Genomic DNA, 18682 nt, shown 5'->3' with positions numbered 1-18682 from the left:
AGTGGGGCAGGGTACAAACTGAGTCTTTGAGCCGGGTAAAAGAAAGACTTGTTTTGCCTCTGCTTTGTCTTCTCATCCTTTCTAACTTGCAGTAGTGCGATGCCAAATTCAGAAGTGCAGGCTCCCTTTACGATAGTCACAACCACACCCCTTCTAAGATAACACAACATTATAAGATTATACAAGATTAATATATAAATAATAAATGAACACTTTCTTTTTCTTCTTCCTCTTCTTTGGTGATCACTCGTAGCCAAGTAAGATTGTCTTCCATAAACAACAAAGATTTTCTTCCATAAAAAGAGGCCAGTTAAAGCCATGAGGCTGGCTGGAGCAACCAGCTCTGACCTCCTCAAATGTTGAAGTCCACATGTAGAGAGAATATAACAAAGACTTGGTTACCCACTTCCTTCCAAGGTGAGAGAAAGAGACATAAGCTAAGTATGGCAGGATAACACACTTTATGGTTTTAAAGCCTTCATGCACTGATTAGACTGAAGCATCTTCTTCTTTGGGAATCACTCTAAGCCGAGTAAGATTGTCTTCCATAAACCCAGTTTTAACAATGAGTCGGTAAGTGACTGTGGAGGCTAATTCTGAATCCACACGTCCTTCTATAGTGGGGACATTGGTTTCCGGGCGGGAGTTGATCACGGTGTGGATTTGCCAAGCGTGCCTTCCTCTTAGCACGTTTCTCCCTTGCGTCCTGAGTTTGAGTGTCTTCAAAGCCCATGACACCTTTGGCAAAGGCTGTTCTCCAGCTGAAGCACTCACAGGCCAGTGTTTCCCAGTTGTCGGTGTTTGTACTACATTTTTTTAGATTTGCCTTGAGACAGTCTTTAAACTGGAAATGTGATATTAAATATACGGCATGTTATACGATCAGAGAAAATTTGATGAAAATGGTGTACCAATGGTACCTAACTGGCTAAAATTTACAAATTAAAATCAAATACCTGTTGGAGAAGCAAGAAAGAAATAATAATAATAATAATAATAATTTATTATTTGTACCCCGCCCATCTGGCTGGGTTTCCCCAGCCACTCTGGGCGGCTTCCACAGAAACCAAAAAACACTAAAATATCATACATTAAAAGCTTCCCTGAATAGGGCCGCCTTAAGATGTTTTCTGAATGTCAGGTAGTTGTCCATCACCTTGACATCCGATGGGAGGGCATTCCACAGGGCGGGCGCCACCACCGAAAAGGCCCTCTGCCTGGTTCCCTGTAGCTTCGCTTCTCGCAATGAGGGAACCGCCAGAAGGCCCTCGGCACTGGACCTCAGTGTCCGGGCAGAACGATGGGGGTGGAGACGCTCCTTCAGGTATACTGGGCCGAAGCCGTTTAGGGCTTTAAAGGTCAGCACCAACACTTTGAATTGTGCTCGGAAACGTACTGGGAGCCAATGTAGGTCTTTCAAGACCGGTGTTATGTGGTCTCGGCGGCCACCCCCAGTCACCAGTCTAGCTGCCGCATTCTGGATTAGTTGTAGTTTCCGAGTCACCTTCAAAGGTAGCCCCACGTAGAGCGCATTGCAGTAGTCCAAGCGGGAGATAACTAGAGCATGCACCACTCTGGCCAGACAGTCAGCGGGCAGGTAGGGTCTCAGCCTGCGTACCAGGTGGAGTTGGTAGACAGCTGCCCTGGATACAGAATTGACCTGTGCCTCCATGGACAGCTGTGAGTCCAAAATGACTCCCAGGCTACGCACCTGGTCCTTCAGGGGCACAGTTACCCCATTCAGGACCAGGGAGTCCTCCACACCAGCCCGCCCCCTGTCCCCCCAAAACAGTACTTCTGTCTTGTCAGGATTCAACTTCAATCCATTAGCCGCCATCCATCCTCCAACCGCCTCCAGGCACTCACACAGGACCTTCACCGCCTTCACTGGTTCTGATTTGAAAGAAAGGTAGAGCTGGGTATCATCTGCATATTGATGGACACCCAGTCCAAACCCCCTGATGATCTCTCCCAGCGGCTTCATATAGATGTTAAAAAGCATGGGGGAGAGGACGGAACCCTGAGGCACCCCACAAGTGAGGGCCCAAGGGTCTGAACACTCATCCCCCACCACCACTTTCTGAACACGGCCCAGGAGAAAGGAGCGAAACCACTGTATAACAGTGCCCCCAGCTCCCAACCCCTCTAGACGGTCCAGAAGGATGTTATGGTCGATTGTATCAAAGGCCGCTGAGAGATCCAGCAGAACTAGGAAACAACTCTCACCTTTGTCCCTAGCTCGCCGGAGATCATCAACCAGTGCGACCAAGGCAGTTTCAGTCCCATGATGAGGCCTGAACCCTGATTGGAAGGGATCCAAATAGGAACAATGTTTCACATGTGGTGAGAATGCCGACCTATTAAACAATTTTGGAATGAAAAATATGAAGAAATCAAAAAGATGTTTAAAATATCTTTCAGTAAAAAACCAGAGGCATTCCTTTTAGGTATAATCACAAACAATATTCCTGTTACAGATAGGTAGCCGTGTTGGTCTGCCATAGTCAAAAAAAAAAAAATTCCTTCCAGTAGCACCTTAAAGACCAACTAAGTTAGTTCTTAGTATGAGCTTTCGTGTGCATGCACACTTCTTCAGATACATTGAAACAGAAGTTGCCAGATCCTTCTATATAGTGAGAAGGTGGGGAGGGGTATTACTCAGAAAGGTGGTGGGAGTGGGTGATTGGCAGATAGCTGAGATGAGCCTGTTGACGACTCTTAACGACTGCAATAGGGCTTACAGGAAAAGGCAAGGGGTGAGAAGGTGAAAAATGGCTTAGTCATGTATAATGAGATAAGAATCCAATGTCTTTGTTCAGACCAGGTCTCTCCATGGTTTTAAGTTTGGTAATGAGTTGACTGGAAAGAGAAGCTGCTGAATTGCAACTCATTACCAAACTGCCCAGGTAGAAGAAATGATTGACACTTTCCAGCGTTACACCATTGAGTTGGATTTGTGGTGCTGAAAAGGGGTTGTTTTGTTGGTGGTGCAGCACTTTGGTTTTCAGGATGTTGAGCGATAGGCCAAGCTTATTGTAAGCTTCTACAAAGATAATTAGGATGAATTGGAGGTCATCCTCTGAGCGTGCGCACACACAGCATATTGAAGCTTTATGACAGAAGTGGCAGTAACCTTGCTCTTTGTTTTCAGCCTACGCAGATTAAAGAGATTTCCATCTGTTGGATATTTGATTTCTACTCTGGAGGGGAGTTTCCTATTCATTCATGAAAATGAATAGAGTTGGGGAAATAACACAACTCTTTTTAACACCTGGTTCCACTGTGAATGGTTCACTTTGAGAGCCGTTGCTATCTGTGATTGTTGCTGTCATATTTGATGTTCACAAATTTATCTGGCCAGCAAATTTTTAGAAGGACAGTCCACAGAGCATTATGATTTACAGTGTCAAAGGCCTTAGGTCAATAAACACCATATGTAAGGGTTGGTTTTGCTCTCTGCATTTTTCTTGAAGCTGTCGAGCGGTGAAAATCATGTCCACTATCCCCCTAGAAGGTTGAAAACCATTTTAGGATTTAGAAAGGGTAGCCTCGAATATTGTAAGGAGACTTTTTGCTATGATCTTTGCAAGAATTTTGCCAGCCGCAGCTAATGAAAAGATGCCTCAATAGTTTCTGCAATCTGTTCTATCACCTTTTTTTAAAGAGGTTGATAATTTTGGCATCCCTAAAGTCTGCTGGGATCTCCTCTCTCTCATACACCCCTTCTAAGATGATACAACCTTCTACGTACCATTATACAAGTTTAATATATAAATAATAAATGAACACAAGAACCTTACAATTATACAATATTAATCATTAGGGGTGCATTGCAACAATCATTGCAGATCTCCTTGTGTTGCCTTTCGGCCAGATCTTGCACAATGCTCTCTTGAAATTGAAGCACTCTGCGTTTCCAGTGTTTCTGAGAAAAGGAATTAGCAGGGCCTCTCAAGGTTACCTTGAGCCGCTTGCTATCTCAGTCCCAGCCTATCTGCACCTGTGAAGGCTGAACAGCCATACACAGATTGTCCATACTTTACAATTCAGTTGAATGTAAAATATAGTAATATCAGGAGGGTCGTGGCTCAGTGAGAGAGCATCGGTTTTGCATGCACATGGTCACAAGTTCAGCCCTTGGCCTTTCCAGGTAGCATGGGACTCGGGGGAGACCAATGCCTGAAATCCTGGCGCGCTGCAGTCTTGGCCCATGAGGGTGTTTTCCCTAAACCACATCCAGGGCAGGTGAGAGAACAAAGCAGCCTGAACCAAGCAGATTTCCTTCTCCTCTTCCCCAACACTTGCTTAAAAAAGCAACCCAGAGATGCTTCAAAGAGGACTTTTGACAAGTGCTTTAAGACAGTCTCCCAGCAAAAGCCCTCTTTCAAAGGGTGTTTAGGGAGACAACAGAAATCCCTGGGTGAAAGCTGACCAAAGGTCCAGAGGTAGCACTATTATCAATTTACGACGGGATGGAAGGAAGGTTTGCAGGCTAGGAAGGACTTGCTCACAAATTTATTGACAGCTGCACACATTATTCTAGCTAGGAAGTGGAAGGGGCAAGCAGAATATAAAATGGAAGAATAGTATAAAGAGGTGTGGGATATAGCTATTAGTGATAAATTAACATGTGCTATTAAAGTAAGATGGGGCATATGCCGGAGAAATGATTTTGAGGAGATATGGAAGGTGTTTGTAGAATTTGTAGTGTTAAAACGGAAAGGGGTCAAACCATCACAAGAGGTGTTGAAATTTGGGGAGATCGGATAGATACAATACAATGATCTCAGGGGTGGGGTGCACATTTTATTATTATTTGTTTATTATTATTACTTTGTCAAAATAATAAATAAAATAAATGAAGTCCTCTTTGAAGCATACTCCCCACACCCTTTAGACGTTGCTTGATTCTTTGCCAACCAAGTGCCCTCTAGATGCTTTTGACTACGATTCCCATCAGCCAGAACGACTGAGACCAAGATTTGCTCTAGGCTTCCACCTTACAGTTGCATGCAAAATGAGCCATGGTGGGGCAAGAGCCCCCTCTGAAGCTCTTATACACTGGTAAATGGAGAGGCATTCTTTCAGGTTCTTGGACTTCCTAAGGTGGGCACCAGCCCCTTGAGGTGGGCTCTGAAGCATGTTCAAGGAGAGAGCTCTTAACTTCCTCATTCAGAGTGAAGGACATCAGAAGCCTGTCTTTTCTGTCTGCTGCTCTCCCTGGGTCAGCCTTTGCTGGTGCCTGGTGTCCTGCAGATTTTTTTGACTGTAACTTGCACCAGTCCCACCAGGGAACTGTGAGAGTCCAAAATATATGGAGGGCACAAGGCTGATGAAGGCTGGCCCACAATGAACTATGATAAAAAAGGTAAAGGTAAAGTACCCCTGGATGGTTAAGTCCAGTCAAAGGTGTTTATCTTGCTTCAGGCTGGTGGATATGGTGTTTATCTTGCTTCAGGCTGAAGGAGCCGGTGTTTGTCCACAGACAGCTTTCTGGGTCATGTGGCCAGCATGACTAAACTGCTTCTGGTGCAATGGGACACTGTGATGAAAGCCAGAGTGCGTGGAAATGCTGTTTACCTTCCTGCCACAGCAGGAGCTCTTTATCTACTCACACTGGTGTGCTTTCAAACTGCTAGGTTGGCAGGAAATGGGACAGAGCAAATGGAACTCACCCCGTTGCAGGGACTCAAACCGCCGACCTTCTGATCAGCAAGCCCAGGAGGCTCAGTGGTTTAGACCACAGTGTCACCCATGTCCCTTTACTTTATGTGAACTATGGACAAATGGGCAGATCTTTGGTGCAGAAAAGGCTAATCCAGCAGAGGCTGGTTGGAAGAGAAGGCCATGTCTTATCTCTGCTGTTGGAAGCAGGATGCCTCTGAATACCAGTTGCAGGAAATCACAAATGGGGAAGAGTGGGGTGCTGTTGTACTCATGTCCTGGTGGTGGGCTTCCCATCCTGGCATCTGGCTGGCCACTGGGAGAACAAAAATGTGTGCACAAGTCAAAACAACCAGGTGTTAAAGAAACCTCAGGGATGGGGATGTTGTGACTCTCCAGATGTTGTGGGGCTGATGGGAGTTCTGGTCCAACCACGCTTGGGAGGCCACAGACTAAGCACCCCTGCGCCAACACTACATACACAGCATACATTGAAAACACATTTAAAGCACATTCATGCCTCACACAGGAATCCATGGAACTGCAGAGCTGCATTTACCAGCATCCTTAGCAAACTTCAGTTCCCAGGATTGTGTGTGTGTGTGTGTGTGTGTGTGTGTGTGTGCACACGTGCACGCGTGCTTTAAATGTATGGTGTGTATGTAGCTGGAGACTACAAAATCTGTGTTGCAGTGCAACTGCCTCAAGAGTACAACTGCATCTGGGATCCAGAGCAGGTCCAGAAACTGAGAAAGAAGTGAGGTATAGATGTACAGAAAGCATCAAGTAATTTTTTATTTAAGCAATGGGTTTTCTGCAGAAAGCTATTGCATAAATGAAATGGGAACATATTTATTCCTTATAGGACCCACATGGGACTAGATCATATGATTTTAATACGAATCCATCCCAACAGACATGCATAGTTGGCACTGCCAAATATGTCTCTCTTAGTCTTCACTGAGACATTTGCAATCTAAAACGTAAGAGCTAAAAGCATTCCTGGAAGGGGGGACTGGGGAACCTGTGGCCTGCAAGGGGGGGCGGAAGAGAGGGGTATCAACCCAAGTAATAAAGTGACTGTAATCACAAAATTCTACAGTTTGCACTATTTGGGGTGAGCAGTACAAGTGTGTCTTGGAAGAGAGAAAGAACTGGTACATAAAATTCTGCATGTTTCAGGCAAGAGGTTGTGGATATACACAATCCATCCACACGGTAACTGGATGCCTCCCTTGTTCTCTTATAATGGCAATGGTGCTTACCTGAGATGTGCTGGAACTGAGTTCTGGTGAGTTCCAGCTGGGGGGGCAACCTGGTTCTCCTCCTCCCCATTTCATCCTCGCAACAACCCTGTGAGGCAGGTTAGGCTAAGAGATGGTGACAGGAGCTCCATGGCTGAGTGGGGGGGGGGGGGATTCAAGCCCTGCTCTCCCAGGTCCTAGTCAGACACGCTAACCATTGTGCCCCCACCTTGATATCTGTAGCAAACAAACACAGTTGAGGAAACTGTTGCACATTTTTACACTATCAAAACAACTCATTGCAATGTTTTCTCATCAATGATACATACAGTACATATTTCAAAAGAAACATTACTATCTTCTGTTATTTAATAGAGAAGAATACACATCTTAACATTTTTCATCTTTTTCTGCTGTCTTCGTTGGGTGCAGAGGTGCCATCTTGAAAAAAAATTGGGGGGGCAGGTAAGCCCCATCCTGCATAATTGATCACAAGACGTGCAGATCAACACCATCTGAATCGCAATGCCCATTAAATCGGGGGGGGGGAGCAGCCCCCTCAAATATGGGGGGGGGCAAAGGGACCTTAACCCCCAAGAGTTGGTTCCTATCGTTGGGTGACTCTGCACACCTATTTTCAGGTTTGCTGCTTTAAAAAAAGAGTATCTGCCTTTCCCCACATCTTCTACATGCTAACATCCCTTTACTGTGTAAAACTGAATAGGTCCCATTTTAGTTTCCTGTTACTTTACATAAAATTACCGTCTAAACTGTAATGGGCTAGCTGCACCCAGGATTTTAAAAAAATAAATAAATTTGAGAAGCTGAAGGAACATGGGCATAGCCAGGATTTGGGGGGGCAGGTCTTTTGCTAGGGGGGTGAACCTCAGTTTGCTGTGCATTTTTATTGATTTTTTATTGATTATGGGGGGCAGCTGCCCCTCCCTGCCCCCCTTGCTATGCCCGTATAAAGGGACAAAATAACGTTGCTGAGAATGTGTTGAAGTGCAGAGTGTTTGAGGACCGGGACATTTGCAGGGAAACCAAAATGCTTGTTTACAAAGATATTGTACTCCCAACCTTACTGTCTGCTTGTGAAACATGGACCACTTATAAACCCCATCTCCAACTCCTCGAAAGATTCCATCAACAATGTCTCTGAAAAATTTTACACATCACTTGGGAAGACAGGCGAACTAATGCCAGTGTACTGCAAGAAGCAAAGATCACCCGTATTGAAGCAATGATTCTTCAACATCATCTTTGTTGGACTGGTCATGTTGTGGGGATGCCTAAAAATAATAATAATAATAATAATAATAATAATAATAATTTATTATTTGTACCCTGCCCATCTGGCTGGGTTTCCCCAGCCACTCTGGGCGGCTTCCATAGAAACCAAAAAACACTAAAATATCACACATTAAAAGCTTCCCTGAATAGGGCTGCCTTAAGATGTCTTCTGAATGTCAGGTAGTTGTTTATCGCTTTGACATCTGATGGGAGGGCATTCCACAGGGCGGGCGCCACTACCGAGAAGGCCCTCTGCCTGGTTCCCTGTAGCTTTGCTTATCGCAATGAGGGAACCGCCAGAAGGCCCTCGGCGCTGGACCTCAGCGTCCGGGCAGAACGATGGGGGTGGAGACGCTCCTTCAGGTATACTGGGCCGAGGCCATTTAGGGCTTTAAAGGTCAACACCAGCACTTTGAATTGTGCTCGGAAACGTACTGGGAGCCAATGTAGGTCTTTCAAGACCGGTGTTATGTGGTCTCGGCGGCCGCCCCCCGTCACCAGTCTAGCTGCCGCATTCTGGATTAGCTGTAGTTTCCGAGTCACCTTCAAAGGTAGCCCCACGTAGAGCGCATTGCAGTAGTCCAAGCGGGAGATAACTAGAGCATGCACCACTCTGGCGAGACAGTCCGCGGGCAGGGAGGGTCTCAGCCTGCGTACCAGGTGGAGTTGGTAAACAGCTGCCTTGGATATAGAATTGACCTGCGCCTCCATGGACAGCTGTGAGTCCAAAATGACTCCCAGGCTGCGCACCTGATCCTTCAGGGGCACAGTTACCCCATTCAGGACCAGGGAATCCTCCACACCTGCCCACCCCCTGTCCCCCAGAAACAGTACTTCTGTCTTGTCAGGATTCAACTTCAATCCATTAGCCGCCATCCATCCTCCAACCGCCTCCAGGCACTCACATAGGACCTTCACCGCCTTCACTGGTTCTGATTTAAAGGAGAGGTAGAGCTGGGTGTCATCTGCATACTGATGAACACCCAGTTCAAACCCCCTGATGATCTCTCCCAGCGGCTTCATATAGATATTAAAAAGCCTTGGGGAGAGGACGGAACCCTCAGGCACCCCACAAATGAGAGCCCAGGGGTCTCAACACTCATCCTCCCCCCACTTTCTGAACACGGCCCAGGAGGAAGGAGCGAAACCACTGTATAACAGTGCCCCCAGCTCCCAGCCCCTCTAGATGGTCCAGAAGGATGTTATGGTCGATTGTATCAAAGGCCGCTGAGAGATCCAGCAGAACTAGGAAACAATGATGATCTTCTTCCAAAGCAACTACTCTATTCCGAACTTAAAAAGGGAAAGCATAATGCTGGTGGTCAACAAAAGAGGTTTAAAGACTGTCTCAAGGCAAATCTAAAAAAAGTATAAACACCATCAGCGGGGAAGCACTGGCCTGCGAGCGCTCCAGTTGGAGAACAGCCTTTACCAAAGGCGTCCTGGACTTTGAAGACACTCAAACTCAGGACACAAGTGAGAAATGGGCGAAGAGGAAGGCACGTTTGGCAAACCCTCACCATGGTCAACTCCTGCCCAGAAACCTATGTCCCCACTGTGGAAGGACGTGTGGATCCAGAATTGGCCTCCACAGTCACTTACGAACTCACTGTTAAAATCAGTGTTTATGGAAGACAATCTTACTCGGATACGTCGGGTCGCCAAAGAAGAAGTCTTCAACTAGCTTTTTCTCAGAGTAGACCCATTAAAATTAATGGACCCATTAGAGAAGGTTGGAAAACGTTTATTGAATATATGGGAAATAATAAATAATGGGAGTACAGCTGAAAATGCTGGCAGCATTAAGAGAAATTTAACAGTGTAGATAAGTTTTGATGGATGTACAGTAATAATGGAATACTGAATGGTATAGTTTTCGTAAAACATGCAGGGATTTATGATACCATTGAACCATTGAAAGAGAAGGGGAGTCATTGATATTGTAAGGATGTAAAAATGAGTACTTTAAATTGTAAAACAGAAATTTTAATAATATGTATATGTATATGTATATGTATATGTATATGTATATGTATATGTATATGTATATGTATATGGCGCTTTATCGTAGTCCACTGCGCCTTTGTAACCAGCAGGGAAACAAAGCAAAGCTGCAGCACGCACGCCGCCTCTTTCCAGGCCTGTACTGGAAAAGTAATCATATCCATTTTCTGCCTTTTAGTAACAATAGTTTTCTTGCGATCCAGATGCGCCAAGAAGGGGCGGTGGGAGGGAGGGGCGGTGGGAGGGAGGGAGAACAGCCCACTTTCTCCTCTCATTGGCGGCCGCAGCACCGCGAGCTCCACCTTTCCCCGACGGCTCCGCTGACTAAAAGAGCGGCGGGGATCTCTGCTCGCGGCAGTTGTGCGCGGACCTCAGAGCGATCCAGGAGAGCGCTTGCTGGGCTCCTAAGCAGAGGCAGCTACAACAGAGAGAGGACTTGCCGCCGGGACAGCTGCCGCGCCTGCAGGATGCAACGGAACACTTCGCCCGAGAACCCAGGCTCCGAGTCGGACGTGCCTGATTCTTCTCTGCCCCCTTGGCCACCCTCGAGCCTTTCGCCCTCCGTGCCCCCATTACCCGCTCCCGCTCCTGCCGTGGAAGGCGCTGCTGCCGCTGGGCCGGAAGAGTCGGGGTCCCGGGAAAAGTTTCGCGGAGGCGCGAAGCTGCCACGCTTCTCCGTCTGCCCTCAGCGTACTGCAGGGTCCGGGCTGGAGACGGTTTTTGTCGCCGCGGCTTCGGCTCTGAAGATGGCTCTGCCCTCGGAGAAGAAAACATCTCCGGGCGGAGCTGCTTCGGCTACTGGTGGCCACTTTCCAACCAGGGTAAGTACAGAGGGAGAGGCAGGAAAGGGGTGTTAGGCTGTAATGCCCACCTAGAGTCTCTCCAGCTCAAGGTGGGCATTATACCTGGAGGGCACCGCGCTGGGGAAAGATGTTGTAAGGTGAAAGGCAAGAAGGCGAACTGATTTAAATAACTGAACTTTGCAGAACTTTCTGAGTGAAAACCATAGCTCTCTGTTGCTTTAGGCAACACCTCTAAGAGTGCAAAACTGAGTCCAGCCTGCGGCTTGTGCAGACAGGTGCAATCCACTCTTTCCCAAGAGGCTGCCAGTCAATTTAATGTCTACTTCTGGTGTAAATGTTTCCCAATCCCCTGTCCTCTCCAGGAATATGAGTCACTGAAGAGGGCAATCAAACGACTTGAGAGAGTGCTGGACAGACTGTATAAGAAGAATGAAATACTTCTCAGAAGGAAACAGCTGATGGAGCTAGAAGGTAATTTTGAGAATCCTGTATTTGCAAATCCAGGGGATGTGGCCCTCCAAATTTTGTGGGGCTACAAGTCCCATCCTCCATAATGACTGCTGGCCATGTTGGCAGGGGCTTATGGGAGTGTGAGGGCTACAGCCCCCCCACACACACCCCATGTGGAGCACAGCTCAAGACGCCTTTGTGGGGAGGAGGCAGACCTTGCCAGGGTTGCCTTTGCTGGGCAGACGTCTTGGCAGGGGTGTTGTTCCCCCACGCAGGAGGCCATAGCAGACTGTGCATGTGCCTCTGAAGGGCACAAAGGTTTGCTGCCTCCTTGTGGCCCAGAATTCCTGTCTTCCTTGTGTGCCCATTTTTTTGCCAAAAAGAATGAACACACGGCATAATGAAAATGCAGTACATGTATCACGTACCAATTTTAACTGGTGGTTATTTGACTTTTCCCTTAGCTTTTGCTTCAGATGAAGAAGAGAAGGAAGAGAAGGAAGAGAAGGAAGAGAAGGGAGAGAAGGGAGAGATGGGAGAGAAGGAGCCCCCACAGAAGGAGAAATAAAGAAAACCGGAGATTGGGAGAATACTGCTGTCTATGTATTTCTACATATTTCATTAGATCATTTAAAAAGATTAACAGCAATATATGTATTTGCTTTAAATAAAGTTTCTGAGAACATTCTGTGAATATGTCTTCTTAACAGTTTGAATGAGACATGATAGAACTAACATCAGCAGGAGTTGGCTTTAACTTCCTTCTAATAAACTAGTTTATTATTATTATTATTATTATTATTATTATTATTATTATTATTATTATTCCTTCTAATAAAATACTGTTTCTTTTGCCCATCCTACTTCACCTTTTTATTGTAATCCTTGGCATAGCTGTCCACAGCAGTTTTCTCACAATCCTGTTGAAGTTTCTTCCCCACCCCCCAAATTTAGACTCTTAGCTTCCCAAGTATTTAACGGAGTTGGAATTCTGTATGATTCTACAAAATTGCCCATAACGCTTCCCCCTCCATCACAAAGAGGAAATATCAAATGTTCCCCTAGGTATGGAACTGTTTCTGTATGCGATGTCTCCTACCTGTGAGATCTCCTTGGCTCCTAGTCACCTGGAATTTGTTATGGCTCTCATATTGAAAAGATTTAGCTAAATTAAGGACAAAGCCCAGAATAGAGTTGTTATGGAATCTGGCACCACAGTCCTTATCTACCCCCTCCTACATGCATAGTGTAATCATTGAGCTTTTGCTGAAATTCCAAGGATTTCGCAGTCCAGAGAGGAGTAACCTGCTTTGCACAAGAAAGTCTTCATATAATTCTGCAGAAAGGGGCATGACAAAGTGTTAAAGCATTTTTTGGCAGTATGGTGTAGATCAGGCATGTCCAAAGTCTGTTTTGGGGGCCTAATCCAGCCTGCTGGTCGGTTAAATCCGATCCCTGTGGGAGTTTATTTCCTGGGGTACAATCCTAAAAAAACTTCAACAACTTCAATCCTAAGAAGCTCAACAACTCCAACCCTAAAAAAAGCTCAATTTACCTACGTTCTTAAAAAAGGTCAACAACTTGGTTGGTGCTTTGGTCAACCCCCCACAGCCCTTTACTTCATCAAATCTGGCCCTCTTTGAAAAAAGTTTGGAAACCACTGGTGTAGATAAACAGCTGCTACTCATTAGGTAAAAGGTAAAGGTAAAGGAGCCCTGGATGGTTAAGTCCAGTCAAAGCCCTGGATGGTTAAGTCCACTCTGGCGTCACTCATCTTGCTTTCAGGCTGAGGGAGCTGGTGTTTGTCCACAGACAGCTTTCCAGGTCATGTGGCCAGCAGGACTAAACCACTTCTGGAACAACCAAACACTGTGACGGAAACCAGAGCGCACGGAAACGCCATTTACCTTACTGCTCCAGCGGGACCTATTTATCTACTTGCACTTTGACGTGCTTTCGAATCGCTAGGTTGGCAGGAGCAGGGACAGAGCAACGGGAGCTCACTCTGTCGTGGGGATTCGAACCGCCGACCTTCCGATTGGCAAGCCCAAGAGGCTCAGTGGCTGAGACCACAGCGCCACCTGCTCCTAGCGCTACTCATTAGCTCACTGCTATTACTCTGTTTGCCAAGTAGATTTTCTTTTTCTGTTTTAGTTTCTACTTAGATCCGTTTCTTTTAATGTATTATGAAAAGGTTTTAATAACATCTTATGGGGGGAGGAGAAATATGTCCCTGATTTTTTTATTTGGGAGAGTTAAAAGAGTCAAGGGAAGAAGAATGGGGCACAAGAAGGAGAGGACTGCCAACAAAACTAAAGTAAAGCCTGAGTTTATTGCGCCTTTTTAATAACCTGGGGCTGGGGGAGGAGGGGGAGCATGTTCAGTGCCAGATTTAGGGTGGTGTGGGGAGTTCCACTGCACAGGGTGCCAAGCAGAGGTGGGGTATAATAAAATAATAATAATAATAATAATAATAATAATAATAATAATAATAATAGAAGTCTATATTTATATGGGTATCCACTGAGAAGATCCATTAAAATTAACTGCACCAAAAGAAATTATAGTGAAAATAAGAATGGGGAGGCAATTTTTCTCCTCGCTCTGAATGCCATATTACCAATGACTGCCCCTGGCATGTGCTTTCCACAAAAAAATGCACCCCCAGCTTGGAGCCAGGGTTCTTAATTAGCTTATTTTGCAGAGTGCTTTGACAGCAGATAAAGATCTGGCATCCACCTCACCCACGCTCTGGCCTTGCCAGCTGCTGAGCCTGTTGTTCCCTCCTCTGGCTCCACAGGCAACCACATCATATACGCTCAAGGGCGCTCTTAGCTGGGAGCTCTCTCTGGAGTTAGCCTCTTGCTTTCTTCCCAGCAGGATAAGGCTCCCTACTCTGGAAAGCAATACAGCAAAAGCAAAAGTTCACCAGGCATCCTGAGTAAGGTACCCCTGTCCGTACGGGCCAGTCGTGTCCGACTCTAGGGTTGTGCGCTCATCTCACTTAAGAGGCCAAGAGCCAGCACTGTCCGAAGACACTTCCGGGTCACGTGGCCAGCGTGACGAAGCTGCTCTGGCGAGCCAGCACCAGCGCAGCACATGGAAATGTAGGGACCCTCTGTTGACAAGCGTCAGTTTCACAGCCGCAGCTTTTGAAAGAGAAGTGGGTTCTGCTTCTTGTCATCATCTGCCTGAGACTTCCCTCTCCATCCTAACATTGGTCAAGAACAGGGTTGTGAGCTCCCAATTTCTTTCTGGGGCAGTTCACTAGCCAAATCCAGGCCCCGTCTTAATTTCTGTTGCACTGATCTGTCTTTGCTGCACTGGGTGATATGTGACTGGGAGGAGGAGGAGCAGCAGCAGCAGTGTAGCCTTATTGGAGTTCACTGATTGGGTCTGCGTTGCTCTGGGACAGGAGGAAGGAAGTCAAAATGACACCGAGTTGGTTCAAAGAAAGAGTTTATTCTGCTCTCCGGATAGCAGAAGGCACTTGTGTGATTAGTCCACAGCAAGTCCAAAGAAATGACAAGTTTCATGCAGTATTTATATCCTCCAGGCACCCTCTCCCTCCTTCCAACCACGTCAGCCTATGTATGCAGGTTGACATCACATATGTTAGAATCATAGAATCAAAGAGTTGGAAGAGACCACAAGGGCCATCAAGTCCAACCCCCTGCCAAGCAGGAAACACCATGAGAGCACTCCTGACATATGGTTGTCAAGCCTCTGCTTAAAGACCTCCAAAGAAGGAGACTCCACCACACTCCTTGGCAGCAAATTCCACTGTCAAACAGCTCTTACTGTCAGGAAGTTCTTCCTAATGTTTAGGTGGAATCTTCTTTCTTGTAGTTTGCATCCATTGCTCCGTGTCTGCTTCTCTGGAGCAGCAGAAAACAACCTTTCTCCCTCCTCTATGTGACATCCTTTTATATATTTGAACATGGCTATCATATCACCCCTTAACCTCCTCTTCTCCAAGCTAAACATGCCCAGCTCCCTTAGCCGTTCCTCATAAGGCATCGTTTCCAGGCCTTTGACCATTTTCTGTTCCTGCTCTGGTACTCTCAACCATAAAAGAGATTTCCTTCCTGCACTCCTGACCATAAAAGGATATTCCTGTTCCTACTCCTATCTTGGAGCAAAAGGTCACTACTTCCGAGAACATGTTCTGGTGTTAGTCCCAGACTTGGGTCTCCCCATCATTTGTGGTCAGAACATAAGATATGTCTGTGTCTGTTCTACTGGTAAAGTCAAGGCCACTCTTGCCGTCAAACTGATAAGGGAGAGAGCTGTGTTCTTGTTTTGCATTTGCTCAACGGCTAAAGTTTATGCATTTTAGCTAAGGAGAAATGGGGATTTTGGTGCAGTTTAAAAATGCCTGCACAGTCAGTTTTGGGTTTGGGAAACCCATTCCTTCAGCAGCAGCAGCAGCAGGTGATTCCATTCACTCTCACAGGTTGTTAGGTTTTCAGTAGGGAACGGGATGCCTATTTGAATGCAAGAGGTGAAAAAAGCAGCAGCAGCCTGTTTGGCTTTTTCACCTCCTAAGACCTAAAGGGATCAACAAATAAGCCATGGCAGGGAAACTGCATCATTTTGCAAGTCAGTGTTGCATTTTGCTACTTTTCCCTGTCAATGATGGGTTTGTTCAGGGAAGTTTTAATGTGTGATGTCATATTGTGCTTTTATTATTTTTTGTTGGGAGCTGCCCAGAGTGGCTGGGGGCAACCTCGTCAGATGGGTGGCATATTATTATTATTATTATTATTATTATTATTATTATTATTATTATTAGCATCATCATCATCATCAGGCTGCATAGGGTAGACTTGAAATATTTCCCATCATAAGGAGAATTATTGTTCCCTAACCATTAAACAGTAAATTTATACAGCTTGCAAAAAATGTGAAAGTGTTAAGTAGAGTGAAGAGCAGCAGGGCCATTATAGTAAAGATTTCAAGTATGCCTTGCTATTTGTAATGCTGTGCAATGCACCATCATTTAAAAGTGCTATAGTAGCAAGAAACTGGCCCTTGCCTCAAGCTGTAGAATGGTTGGCTTGTCCTGGGGCAAGGGAGAGTGGTTTATTCTGCCGTTAAAGCACCACCAAGTTTGCTTTACCAGTGTGGCCTCTGGCTAAGAAGCGAGCCTGGTAAAGCAATTGAAATTTGTGAGACCCTGGGATAGGTCTCAAACAGCCCCAAACCAAACCTCTGGCAAGAGGAAAGATGTTCCTTTGCAGTGGAACAACATCCATTCAAGTGCTTCTGCCCCAGCACTGCATTGGACTACTGAATGGCCAAAGACAAGATTGCCAGAAGCCCCGGAATAATTGTGTGTTTTATGGAGGCATGTATTTTAGCTCTTCTTGAAAAGAATCACCTAAAATTGCATATAGGGGAAGCTATTCTCCTAATGGTGCAGCATTAAAACTGCTAGCATGTTTAGTAAAGCTAAGCAAGGTCTGGTATGGTTCTAAATGGGATGGGAGACTGTGTGTTGAGATTCCTGCATTCAGCAGGGTGTACTGGATGGGTCTTTCTCAACTTGATTAATAAGAAAGTCCATTTGGCATGAAGTACAGCCAATGTAACAAAAAAAACCACCTTTGTTATTTTTAGGAAAAGTTTCTTTGGAGTTTTGATCATACAAACTCCAATATTTTAACCGCATTATACAAACAAGGGAAAAGAAAGGAAAACATGCTCATAGATAGAGGGCACAGAGACCCATTCTTGGACCATAGACAACAAGACTCTGTGGACTATAGAGAAAGGCAACCTCCAGCTAATAAGGCCCAAACAGGATAAATATAGACATTCTAAAGCTAGACAGTACTGTCTTGGAATTCAAGTTGAAAGAGAAGAAGACGGTTCATTTCTTCTTAGCCAAAAGCAAAAGATTTCTGAAATGATCTAAAGCATGCAGATGCAAGAAACATACCCAGTTGCCACACCCATTACTACTGACTTTTTAAAGAATCAAGATGATTCAAAGCTATTGCCAGACAACAATGAGTGCAGGTCAGTGATTGGAAAGCTTTTGTGTCTTGTTGCTACATGTAGACCTGACTTAGCCAGTGCCATAGAAAAGTAAATGCTCCCACTGAATATGACTGGATGGTTCGGTGGTTTGGTACTTACGGGGTACAATAAACTGTAAATTAAGATTACCAGCTGTTAATAATCCTAAAATGATTGGTTTTACTGATGCCGATTGGGCTGGATGTAAAACTGATTATAAATCCACAGGTGGATATGTATTTATATTTGGAAATGGTCCCATTTCATGAGGCAGTTATAAACAGAATTCTATAGCCTTATCTTCCACAGAGTCTGAATACATTGCAGCTACAGTAGTGTGCAGAGAGATGGCCTGGTCAACTTAGTCAACTAACCAAGGACTTTGGGTTGGTGAGAAACGGGCCTGTTAGCCTAATGGGGGACAACCAGAGTTGCCTAAAGCCTTTTCCCCAAGAGCAGAGGAATTGGCACTCCCTTGAGTCTGCCCCACCTCTGTAGCCACTCAGTTAGAGTCGTATCTCGGAAGATGAACACCTTGTGACTTGAATGTTTTGGCTCCCAAATGCCACAAACCCGGAAATGACTGTTCCGGTTTGCGAATGATCTTTGGAACACGAACATCCGATGCGGGTTCCGCGGGTTCCGATTAGCTGCAGAAAGTCATGCCTTGGTTTCCAAACATTTTGGAAGTCAAACAGACTTCTAGAATGGACTCTGTTTGACTTCCGAGTTATGACTGTACTACTTGTCTGTACCTCGTCCTGGCCTTCTCTCTCTCTCCTCTGACCTCTCCAAACAGATCATCACTCTGTCTGTTTTTCTGGCCTCAGCAATACACAAAAGTCAAGGGGGGAAAGCAGCATGCTTGGAACTGGGATGTCAGAGCTGGCCCACAGATGAGGTGGGGTGAAGCAGCCACCTCAGGTGGAAAGGAGACCCCCACCTGCCCTGCCACAGGCAGAACCCACCACCCGTCCCCACTGGACAAGATGATTGGGAGCACTTTACAGAATGCCCCTCCTCTCGCTGAGTTTGGTGACAGGATGTCAAGCAGCCTTGACACAGGAGGACATTCCAACACATTGCATTGCTCCTTGTCTTCCTGCCCTTGAGGTGGTGAAGGCATTTGGGAATGCTTTGCTGAATGCCTTGCTGAGTTTAGCGGAAAGGGGGACATGTGCCAGTGAAAGTGGGGGGGCC

The 18682-nt window shown here is 45.9% G+C and overlaps 1 protein-coding gene and 1 long non-coding RNA gene across 2 annotated transcripts in view; one reads left to right on the top strand and one right to left on the bottom strand.

The window, feature by feature from the left end:
* Positions 1–6573: 6573 nt before the first annotated feature.
* The window catches only part of LOC310698909, a 31517-nt gene continuing 19408 nt past the window's right edge, over positions 6574–18682 (bottom strand). The window contains exons 3-4 of the long non-coding RNA XR_014521810.1: positions 7989–8200; positions 6574–7145 (exon numbers count right to left, since the gene is read on the bottom strand). This is a non-coding gene — a long non-coding RNA (uncharacterized lncRNA). The remainder of the gene's footprint in view (positions 7146–7988; positions 8201–18682) is intronic.
* On the top strand, positions 10508–13624 carry LOC310697957 (uncharacterized protein). The gene is made up of 3 exons (XM_083484548.1): positions 10508–11026; positions 11371–11479; positions 11923–13624. Exons 1-3 carry the CDS (start codon positions 10673–10675, stop codon positions 12024–12026), a joined length of 567 nt encoding a protein of 188 aa, XP_083340674.1. The 5' UTR covers positions 10508–10672; the 3' UTR covers positions 12027–13624.

Source organism: Podarcis liolepis, assembly GCF_965112155.1.
Source record: "Podarcis liolepis genome assembly, chromosome: Z".
In the NCBI taxonomy this organism is placed as follows: domain Eukaryota; kingdom Metazoa; phylum Chordata; class Lepidosauria; order Squamata; family Lacertidae; genus Podarcis; species Podarcis liolepis.
This window is presented reverse-complemented; position numbering and strand designations above follow the sequence as displayed.